The 12,201-nt window shown below is 39.0% G+C and overlaps 1 protein-coding gene across 1 annotated transcript in view; it reads left to right on the forward strand.

Annotated features, from left to right (window-relative positions):
• Positions 1-12,201, forward strand: part of NCOR1 (nuclear receptor corepressor 1) — a 142,626-nt gene that overhangs the window by 95,858 nt on the left and 34,567 nt on the right. The window contains 3 exon segments of the mRNA XM_027131124.1: positions 2,521-2,650; positions 5,192-5,387; positions 10,935-11,095. Coding sequence (XP_026986925.1) covers positions 2,521-2,650; positions 5,192-5,387; positions 10,935-11,095 — 487 coding nt within the window.

The following is a 12,201-nucleotide window of genomic DNA, read 5'->3' on the forward strand; positions in this document are numbered from 1 at the left end:
GCGCACGGGCTTAGTTGCTCTGCGACATGTGGGGTCTTCCTGGGTCAAGGCTTGAACTCGTGTCCCCTGCATTGGCAGGCGGATTCTTAACCCCTGCGCCACCAGGGAAGTCCTTCTGTCTGCTTTTAGTGTTGGGTTCTGATGCTGTTCCCCTGATTAAGTAACCAAAGAGAATTGTGTGATCATTATTCTTTAATGAGAAAGGTTTTAATTTCTTTCTATATCACTTGTTACGTGTGTGCCGTATTATGATAGCAGAGAAGGGGCTGTCAGCTCACAGAGCTGTGGCCTGAGCCGCTTCTGTGGCAGAGCCGTGTGACGTGGTGGTGAAAGTGGAGGTGTGGGGGGCGCTGGCTCCAGCTTTGCCCCCAGACCGAGCAGCCTCAAGCCAGGCCTGGGGGCCTGCACATGACATGTGAGAGATGCTGAGGGCGAAGATGGGAGCTGGAGTGAAAGTGTGTTAGAAAGCGTAATCAAGATTTAACTTAGTGGTCATTATATAACGATCACTTTTTTGTATCAGTTAAAACTGTAGGTTATTCATATTTGTAATTCAAAATATCAGGTACAATACAAATTACCTTATAAGTACTTTTAGTCAAATTAATAATATGCAAATATAATCTTAATGGTTTTTATAAAAATTACTGTAAAAATACATATTTTGCAGGAGTAGATGCCAACTTCTTTAATATATTTAGTTTCCTGGGTGTTTCCTTTTCCTTGAAAGCAATGGACTCACCTAGAATCACAGTAGAATGTTGGATTGGTGCAAATTCTAGAAATGAATTAGACTAAAACGTCGTTTAACCAGAAATCCAATCCAGTTCTGGTTTTTGTTTTTGTTTTTTTCCCCTTTTTAATAAGAAAGAGGCTCTCAGGAGATAGCCAGGTTCTGCTCAGAGCTCAGTTTCCATAGTGTGTCCTGGTGTCACTGTGCTTTCAGTCCATATCCAGTATATTGTGCATCTTACGTATTCTAGAATGAGACTTGGTACTAGAATAATACTGAACATAACAGTGATGGTTTCTCCAAAGAGGTTTTTATATGGTAGATACTAGAATTGTAATCAACAAGAATTGAAAATAATATAGGGCTCCTACTTAACCGTTGGTTTTTCAGAAAATTGAAGATTCTAGCCCTCTTTTCTTCTCATGTCACAGTAGTCTAGATTTTAATTGTCCCAGGCTTTAGAGTAAACATCAATGGATTCAAGCTGTGTGGTCCTTTTTAAGCATGCTTTATTGAAATATTTCAACTAAAATAAGAGTTACCTGTGTTTCACACTGCTAGTTTCAGTAACTTTTTTTTTTTTTTTTTTTGCGCTACGCGGGCCTCTCACTGTTGTGGCCTTTCCCGTTGCGGAGCGCAGGCTCAGCGGCCATGGCTTACGGGCCCAGCCGCTCCGCGGCATGTGGGATCTTCCTGGACCGGGGCACGAACCCGCGTCCCCTGCATCGGCAGGCGGACTCTCAACTACTGCGCCACCAGGGAAGCCCAGTAACTTTTTTTTTTATAATCAGTAACTTATTTATAAATTTATAAATGAAGGAAAAATTAGGATGGCAGTAATCTTACAGGAGAGGAGCATCCTAAGAGATGACCGTGACAATAATCGTGAAATTCTGAAATTCCTTATAAATATATAGTGGTCTCTGGATGATACTCTAAAGTTTACTTCACTTCCAAACTATCAAAATAACACTTTCAGTTGTCTTCTATATCTTTAATATTATCTTTATTCTTTGTGTAATATGTAAATTGTTTTCTTTTACACATTCTAATTTTCTTACCAATTTATACCTTTGAAAATGTTCATCTTTCCCCAGTAACTGACAACACTGGGAAATATGATGGAACCTGTAAGGTATTGATGTAATTTCCCCAGTTCATACGTTGGGTGTCCTAAACTCAAGTGTATGTCCTGAAAATGAGTGAAGCTGGTGGAGTGTGAGATGGCAGGGCTGTGACTGGGGAGCACGGGCTGGGTGGGGAGGGCAGCCCTGCGAGTTCAGCCCGCTGTTGCATGGGAGTGCTGCCTCTGAGGTGCCATTTCTTCCCATTTTTCATGAGAAACCAGAAGTCTGGATTTTGGGTGAGATTCTTGGTTTTAAAATGATGGTGGTTTATTCAGATGTTTTAAAAAAATACTCTGTGATCCTAGAGAAACATTCTGTTACAGGTAACATAGTTTGTAACCTATGTTAATGATAAATTAGGACCTAACTTTTTATAATGGCCCTTGTTCAGACTGTTCTGTTGGTTAGATGCAGATGATTAAATTCAGATAAATTTCAACCTATAAAGCAACGTTAGGCTTCTTTACCTAGAAAATTAGCACTGTAGATTTTTTTCCTGACTGTTGAAATATGCAAAGTTAATGTGATGTGTGTGTGTGAGTGTGTGTGTGTGTGTGAGTGTGTGTGTGTACATGTTAACTTAAAAGGAATTATGGTGATTGCATGTTTAAAGTTTTAAATAAGAATATATTAATTTATCTTTTTAAATTGCATTTGTAGAATGTTTCCTATGGATTCAAAACCTTCATTGTTAAACCCCACTGGATCTATACTGGTCTCGTCCCCAATAAAACCAAATCCACTGGATCTGCCACAGCTTCAGCATCGAGCTGCTGTCATCCCGCCAATGGTAAGTTTTCAATGTGAGTAAGAGGTGTTGAAAACAAAAACCTTTAGAGACATTTCTTCTCTTCTTTAATCAGTGCTTGTTTTTTTAAAAAAATTGTGGTAAAAAGTCACATAACATAAAATTTACCGTCTGAACTCTTTTTTAAGTGTTCAGTAGGGTTAAGTATATCCATTTAACCATCACTCTCCTTCCCCCACTTCCCCCAGCCCCTGGTAACCACCTTTCTACTTTCCGTTTTATCAATTTGGCTATTTACATAAGTGGACTCATACAGTAAATATTTGGTTTTTTGTGGCTGGTTTATTTCACTCAGCATAATGTCCTCAAGATTAATCCATGTTGTAACACATATCCAATTCTTCTTCCACTTTAAGACTGTTGCATAGACCACATTTTATTTATCCATTCATCTGTTGGATACATTGCTTTTTCAAATGGATTCATTGTGATAATTGATTGAAATGGTCATTTCCAATTAAGGAAAAAAGAGAAATATAGTGCTCTAGCCATAAATGTTTGTAAGTTCTGTGTTTGTTTTGTTTTGCTATAAGACAATAGTAGAATAAATATATAACTGGGTTTTGAATATTTAGAATAAATTATAGAGGTTATGGTTAACTTTAGTATACAGTCCAAATCTGGCTTTATTTACATTTTACCTTATTAATCTCCGTGACTTTGACTACCTTTTGATCCTGAATTCCAGTCTTGGGTATTGATCTTTTACTTAGTTATGTTCTAGCTCTTGCTTTATTTCAGAGAATAAAAATTTATTTCGTCTCACATGACAATATGTAAAAGTTAAGTGTGTGCTTTTTTTAAAAAATAAGTTTATTTATTCATTTATTTAATTTTTGTCTGCATTGGGTCTTCGCTGCTGCATGCGGGCTTTCTCTAGTTGCAGTGAGCGGGGGCTACTCTTTGTTGCAGGGCGCAGGCTTCTCATTGCGGTGGCTTCTCTTGTTGCAGAGCACAGGCTCTAGGTGCGTGGGCTTCAGTAGTTGTGGCTTGCGGGCTCTAGAGCGCAGGCTCAGTAGTTGTGGCGCACGGGCTTAGTTGCTCCGCGACATGGGGATCCTCCCGGACCAGGGCTCGAACTCGTGTCCCCTGTATTGGCAGGCAGATTCTTAACGACTGCACCACCAGGGAAGCCCTAAGTGTGTACTTATGATAAATAGGCTCACCAAAAAAATCATTAAGCATTTGCTCATTCATTGATTTACCCAAATGGACATTTATTGATTGTCTGCCTAGTTCAAGATAACATTTTTAATGCTGTGTGGAATATCATGATCTCTGACTTCAGAAAATTTAGAGATTGGTCTTGATAATAAGACATAGAAAAAAATCATAATAAAAATTTTAAAGAATTAAAATATGATGCTCTCTTAGTTTGAAAAATATACTATGGGTGATTCAAAGGAAGGAGAGCTTCCTTCTTAAAGAGACACTTAAAGAAGACTCCATGTAGGAAATAATGTTTTGGTTGGACCAAAACAGTTCATTTTGCTTTATAGCAAAAGGAGGAAAGCCATGTTTACATATAAGCCAAAGCACAAAGGCAAGAAAATTATGTGTGTGTTATGGGTGCAGTGAAAAATCCTACTTACGGCAGTGGAGAAAACTCTGGAAGTCTTTAGGTAACAGGTTCTAAAAGAGTCAGATCTCTTCTATTCCCAGGACTCTTCTGTGTTCATCAAGTGATGGACTGAGTTAGGGGCTGTTTATTTAGTGTTGGACAAAGCAGCTTGGGTTCCTTCATGAAGTGGGAGAGACAGAAAAGAAGCAGAGAAAACCAGCATCTAATTGCAAATTGTGGCGAGTGCTGTGTGCTGTGAAAGAGAGGGAGGGGGTTTGCAGTATGTTTTGGATGGTTAGGGACGGCCTGTCTGAAGAGGTGACGTTTCATTTCCATCCTGAAGAGAATTGGTATGATAATGAATTGGTTATAGGAAGAGAGGAGATGGAGTCCAGTGTGGCTGCCAGGTTTCTGGCTTAAGCTGCTGTGGTTCTGTTTCGTATGATGGAGATTGCTGTAGGAGAAGCATTGAGTTTAGCAAATGAAAAGTTCCGTTTTGAATATAAGTTTTGAGGTGCTTTGAGATATCCAAGTGGAGTTGTTAGGTAGGCAGTCTGTGAGTATGGAACTTGCAGGAAAATGTATTAGAAATAGAAGTTTATGAGCCGTTAACATACAGATGACATTTAAATACATAGAAGTGGGTGCGAGCACCTGTGAGAGGGCAGAGAGGAGGGTGGGACCCAAGCCTGAGCCACTAGGGACTCAACATCGTGATTTAAAAGCAAATGGAAATATTGTGATTTCTGTTTTGATTTCTCTTACCACAACTTTGGGATTTATTTTGTGTTCAGATCTGAAAGTAATTGTTTAGCATTTTAAGCATTATGCTTGAAGATTTGATTAAAAAATGATAAAATCACTTCAAGCAGTCATATTACAGAAAGAAGCATTACTTGCCACAGATGGTAATTACTGTTTTGCTGGTCATTGGGCGTATTTAGATTTTCTTCTTCCTGTAGGTTTCCTGCACCCCATGTAACATACCGATTGGAACTCCAGTGAGCGGCTTCGCCCTCTACCAGCGACACATCAAAGCCATGCATGAGTCAGCGCTTCTGGAGGAGCAGCGGCAGAGGCAGGAGCAGATGGACCTGGAGCGCAGGGGTTCTGCGAGCCCGCGTGGCGCCCCCAAGAGCCCAAACAGAGAGTGGGAAGGTAGGTGGCACTCGCGCCACAGAGAACTTTTTTGGTGGGAAACAACGCTATACTTGAAAGCAGTGTCCTTAGTGCTTAGGAACTTGATTTATGGCGCTTGTCCCTCACAGATAAAATTGACCTCAGTTAAACTAAAGAATGCCAGCATTACTGACCACAGAGGGATGGCAGTAACATTTTCAATAGTCATGTTGTTAATGTGAATTTTCTGATGTTCACCTTAATGCCAGATGACTGCATAAAAGCCATGCTTTACGCTGCATTCATCTGAGTTTCCAGAGTGAGAATTGTCCTGTCCTCCAAGCAAATCAGAGTAACATTCTAAATCTCTGATATGACAGGGGACAGCTCTGTGTAGCATATAGCCAGTCAGACCTTGACTTATCCCTCGCTCTGGCCATGGGCAAGCCACTTGACCTTCTCAGCTTTAGTTTTCTCATCTGTAAAGTGCAAATAATATATCTGTCTGTCTCTTTGTCTAATCTAGCTATATCTCTGCCTTGCCAGGATTACAACCTGTAAGAAAGAATGAGCATTCAGTATTGTTTTATAAGACATGGCTCAGCGTCATTTTATGTACAATATAATAAGTAATAGTAGTATATTCGTATATGCATAGTGTAACAGATACCACGAAGGTACTGTTATCGTTGTACGTCACTGTTATTTCAAGTGACAGATTTGAGCTGTGCATGCTCTTTTTAAGTAGGTGCATGATACACTTAGTTTCTTTTAAAAAAAGAAAAAAGGGAGCGATTTCTAAATTTTAATAACTTCTTGTGGCATGGTAAGAAAATGGCACATGTATTCTGGTTGATAATGACTTATGGACTATCCAGTATGATGTGTGTAGCGTATAAGACTATTAAAGTCTTCTCTGATTATGGTTTCATTTTTTGTAATGATTCAGAAGACTGTAGTACCTGACATAGATAAGAGCTATTAGCTGTAGAACACCATGCATTTCAAGGGCTGTTTAATGTAAAAGAGGAACTGTGCTGCTTAACTGATCCTGCTGACTCCCCGCCCCTGTCACACCAGTAATGACTTATTAGTTGCATGACACACTGAACCTCTTATGTTAGAGTTTTACATATCAGATTGTTAATGTTTTAAATATAAATCTTATGCTATTAAAAATGTGAACCAGAGTGATTAATACCCACCAGGGCTGTGTGTATAATAGGTGCTAAATGAATATTTCTTGAATGAAGGTAAAAAAAAAAAACATTGTTAACCTTTGGGCTTTTAGTATATTGCCTCTAGGGAATCCTTAATTCCTAACTCAGTAATTGACATAATGTATACCCAGTAATTACATGTTAAAGGAATGATTAAATGAAGTAGGATAAAAATGGATTTAGCAGAAGTGCTTATCTTCAATTATGAGAAAATCTGTCATTATGAGAATGATAAATTATAGAATAATTCAAAAGTCTTTTGATCTATTCCTTACATAAATGATTTAGAATAAATTTTTAAGGCAGAATTAAAATGTAGAAAAAATGACATTCAAAGGTATTTGCCGAACTCATGCTAAAGCTTAACATTATTCAGGTGACAATATCTGGGTCATTCTAATATGTCTATATTGTATAGTTATTTTAGGACCTCAGTTTCTTTTCTTGACCTCCTTTACGAGATGGGTTGTATTTGGTAGCTGGAGAGACTGAACTAGGCTAGAGCCCTAAATTCTGAGACTCCAAACTGTGACTTGCATTTCTCCGTGATCAGTCACATTAATTCATGTGGTTTAGATCTGAATGGTACCCTTACTTTTAATAGTGATGCAGTGGTCTTAAAACCAAACTGTCATTATATATTTGATCAATATGACACCAAGGTGTTTGTTAATAAGACACCAATTTGGTTCAGGGTGACTCTCTACAAACTGGGATGGTTGATTACATTTTATCCCAAGGTTTAACTTATGTTTTAGCTAATCTAGCTAGTATGTTCATCCAGTAATTTATTTAACAAGTGCCTGAAGGCTCTCCTGAATTTATAGCTATCCTATATTTCGCTTAAAGGATAATCTCCCAAATAACATTTCTATATTTGCAGTTAACTTGCTTGTATGTAGACCGTTTGATAAAAATGTTTTCAGTGCGGCATCATAGAATAGTTTATAGGATGGTAAATATAGTGAGAAGAGGATTTATGTATAAACCATCACCAAACTGGTATTGTCCACATGAGGTAGGACCACAGTTTTGGCTTTTCCCTTCATGGGCTCATTTAGAAGGCAACAGGCAGCACCTGTTGTCCACCTGTTTGATTGTGTTCACCTTCTCAATATCAATGAGACAGGTGGCTTAAGCCTTTCCACTTGTAGAAAAGCTTGAAAAAACCTCAGAGAAAGATTGTTTTCATTTTCCAGTGACGTTTACACAAGTTGACTCCTGCTTTAGTTGGAAACCTTTTTTCTACGGTGAAAGGACTCAGACTTTACACATGTAGAGAGAGAGAAGTGAAATTCTAATGCAGGTTTTAAAATCAATCCAATCAAAATAAGAGTTAATGCCTCTGTGCAACTGAATCTAGTTTATTTTGTTGTTGTTGTTTCTTAATTTTTTCAGCTGAGCACATGATGATTTAAATAGCTATATTTAAAAGCATCTAAATTTTCGTCTTTTTCTTTAGCACTATTACGACAAAGTGTGTTTTCCCACCTGATTATAAAACAATCAGACACTGAATATATGTAATATATATTGCAATGCACTCTCATGTTAAATTCTCTAGAAAGGGAGAAGTGATATTCTTTTAAAGTTGGTTTATTTCATAAATCTGCACAGTATTAGGACACTTATATTAATCCTTCAGAGAAGGAACGGGTAACATCATCTTCATGGTTACCCCAGAGGCATCTGAAATTTCTGTACCCAAGTGCTCAGGGAGACACCATTGCACTCAGGATGGTTTAGAGCTCAGGGCCAGGAATTGCACTGCTTTCGAAAAATCTCCAGCCTTGGTTGGGCAGTTAGGTGTGATTCTTCTGAGCCTCAGTTTCCTCCTCTGTCAAATGGTGTTAATGATCTCATTAGTCATGAGGGCTAAACGAGATACTCCTGTAATACGCAGTGCTCTGCCCGTAGTACAGATTCCTATTAGCTGACATTGCAGTTGTTGTTTCTGGTTTTAAAAAATATCTTAGTTAACTAAAGAACGTTTTAATTGTGCTAATGAGTCTCTCTCTGAAACCAGTCACAAACCATCCACTTAAAAGTGAAATGCTAGAGACCTTCTCTTTAGAAAAGGACCTCTGAGGATGCCCAGTGTTACTTACTGCAGTGCAGGAAGAAAGAAAGGAACCAAACAAGAGGTTTAGCTGTTGAAGGGAGAAGACAAGTTATTATTCACAGGGTAAGATTATTCACCTAGGAAGCCTAAGAGAATTAACTGAGAAAGTTATTAGAGCTAAGAGGAAAGTTCATTACGTTTCTTAGAAAGAATTGATATACAGAAATCTACAACTTTCTTTCTTATATATCTGCAGTAATCAGTATATATAAATATATATATATTCCCATGTATGTTAAACAGATGGTTTTCCTCACAACAAAATATAAAATACCTATGAATACTTTTAATGAAATTATGAAAAATGACCTATATGAAAACATCTAGCTTCCTCAATTAGAAAGCTCATTATAAAATGTCAAGTCTCCTATAAATACAGGAGATAAATTTAATGCACGTCCACTGAAAATTCCAGTGATATTTTGTTTGGGGAGGAAGTATTCAAAATGATTTTAAATTTAGTTTTATCTGGAAGAATAAATGGGTAAGACTAGGTAAGCAAAAGAATAAAAAATGAATGGGAATTTGTTCCGGCAGACATTAAAATGCCACAATTTAAAGTGGTTTGGATTACAGATGAGTTTTTACTTTCTTCTTTGTGCTTTTCTTATTTTCCAAAATTACAGTATGTCGATTCACTTTAAAAAAAGAAAACATTTATATTATATATATATAATTACATATATGTGTGTTTTTAAGTCTTAATATGACTCTGCATATCTGATATGCCCTTTAAATGCTTCAAGTTTTTTTTAATACTTTATGTAGAGGTAAATTATGTGGAATAATTTTCATCAGCATTACTACAGTAAAATTCATAGTTTTATAAGCTTGTGTAGCCTTTAAAAATTACTTTGATCTGTATCTTTTGAAACCCTTCTTCCATTTCTTGATTACATTTATTTCTCTGAATATTAAGCAGTGGGCTTCAACAGGCTAATTATAACAGCTGAAATCCTAAGAGTTCTGGCCTCTAATTCAGGCCATACTTGAATTCACAGAATGGCTGGATAATCTGATGTTTGCCTGCTGTGGTCTTTATTGCATGTGGAAATACTTGATTCTCCTAATGAGAGGAAAGAGAAATTCTTTGTGATTTGAAAGAAAAAGTTGTAATTGGATTTTTGAGGATTTTATTAGGTCACAGTAATGACGCTTGCACAGAAGATTTAGATTTATAGGGTTTTTTTAAACCTCTCTGTGGGTGGATTCCCCCCGCCGGGAATTTTAGATGTTGATAGTAGTGTATAGTTGGATCTGCCCCTGGATGGTGTGGGCTTGGTCCTTTCACACTTACTATTTTAATATGGGGTTCTTCCCTTATTTTGATAACTTTAACTTTCATAGGAAAATCAGTCGCCTATATGCCTTATGCTGAGGTCACACGTGCTCTAGCACAGGAAGCACAGATGCGCAGTACCGCAGCAAGGTCAGCATCACCGTGTAGGCTCTCTCCGAGAGAAGTCAGTAAAGCTGCGCCACAGCCCGATGTGAGTGCAGCCCGCTGTAGTGTCCCGCCAGGTAAATACCGCTCCTCTGTGCCGTGGCTGCTGGCCATCAACCTACACGTGATGACCTGGGTGGTTTACTCCCAGGATGCGTCCTTGCTGTTTCAGAATTTCTCTGCATTCCATCTTCAGTTGTATTCAGTTGAGATGCACTGGGCCACTGGGAGGTTTGTGTTCATACATGTGTACTGTGACGTTGACTGCCTTCTTTTAAGAGTACATGTACTTTGTAAAAATCTTGAGATCCACCCCCCTAAAAAAAATTCAAGTGTCTGTGAGAGTCAGAATCAGCAAATGTTTCCAAATTATGCAGGATGCAAAGAGGACGTATAACTGGTTGTCAGTCAATCTGTATATTCTCCAGAGTTGTAATATCAGCTGTTCCTAAGAAACACCCTTTTTCTCACCTCCATCGTGAGGTCCAAAGAGTGATGGAGAGAGAGAAAAAAATTGTTTGCCATTTGCATATGCTGAGCAGAAATAGTTTGAAATGGACGTCAGCCTGAAAGCTCTGGTTTGCCAGGGAGTTGAGTATTTCAACCTCACAAATACCATTCGTGACCTGAGTATGGATACAGGTTTAATTTAAGTGAAAGAAATTTAAAATAGAAATGTTCATCCTCAACTTCATCTTGCACTCACAGTTTAAACATGATTGAAGAAACAATTGAGATAGGTGGAATGTCGCAAACTAGGAAATTGACTATTTTAAATAATGTTTTCTCCCTTTTGAAAGTCCTCCAGCCTGCTCCGCATCAAGTGATAACTAACCTCCCTGAAGGGGTTCGGCTTCCAACAACTCGACCCACTAGGCCACCTCCTCCTCTCATCCCATCATCCAAAACCACAGTGGCTTCAGAAAAACCATCTTTTATACTGGGAGGCTCCATCTCACAGGTAAAAGGGCTTCTCTTCCCAGTAGATGGCCTGTTGTTTTTTTGCTTTGGTAAAAATTGTCCCTCCTTCCCATATTAATTTGTCAGAGTCCTAATAAATAAAAATGTGTCTGTTTATGAAGAGACAGTGACCTGAAAATGCAGCAGTCATTTTCTATTCCATACCACACACAGGAAGTTTATTCGAGTCATGTGCCCAGGTTGAGTGACAGTGGCACCCGTCTGGTTTAGCTCGGGAAAGGTGCGTGTGCCCTGAAGTGTAGTGTAGCATGAATGGAGATGGAATAGTTTCAAGTACTAGAGGATAACTATTTTAAAGGTTCTAATATTAAATTGTAGATGATTGGTAAGCTAGTTTATTCTGACCTTGGCCTTTCTCTCTGGACGTGGTCTGACTGTAAAGCCTCAGTCAGGTTGACTGACGTTCACCACCAGTGACTGCGCCCCCATTGGGCTGGGGGCCTTTTCCGCCCCTCCTAGGCTCTCTTCCTCCACTGCCTCAAGCGCTCTCTGTTGTCGTAGGTTAGTTCTGCCTTTTCCAGAACTCGATATAAATGGAGTCTTACACTTTGGCTCTTCTTTGTCTGTCTTCTTTAACTTAGCATTAATGATTTCAGGGATTCGTCCAGATTTTTTTTTTTTTTTTTGGCTGCATTGGGTCTTTGTTGCAGCACGCAGGCTTTCTCTAGTTGCGGTGAGCAGGGGCTACTCTTCGTCGTGGTGCACAGGCTTCCCATTGCAGTGGCTTCTCTTGTGGAGCACGGGCTCTAGGTGCGTGGCTTCAGTTGTTGTGGCACGTGGGCTCAGTAGTTGTGGCTTGCGGGCTCTAGAGTGCAGGCTCAGTAGTTGTGGCGCACGGGCTTCGTTGCTCCACTGCGTGTGGGATCTTCCCAGACCAGGGCTGCAACCCGTGTCCCCTGCATTGGCAGGCGGATTCTTAACCACTGCACCACCAGGGAAGTCCCCGTCCAGGTTTTTGTGTAATCAGTAGTTTCTTCCTTTTTATTGCTGAATAATACTCCATTGGGTGAACATACCAATTTGTTTATCCATTTTCTTGTTGATGGAAACCTGAGCTGTTTCTGCTTTTTGGCTGCTGTAAATAAA

This window comes from Aethalodelphis obliquidens, unplaced genomic scaffold (assembly GCF_003676395.1).
Source record: "Aethalodelphis obliquidens isolate GAN/ISIS:26980383/991018 unplaced genomic scaffold, ASM367639v1 scaffold38, whole genome shotgun sequence".
Classification (NCBI taxonomy): Eukaryota; Metazoa; Chordata; class Mammalia; order Artiodactyla; family Delphinidae; genus Aethalodelphis; species Aethalodelphis obliquidens.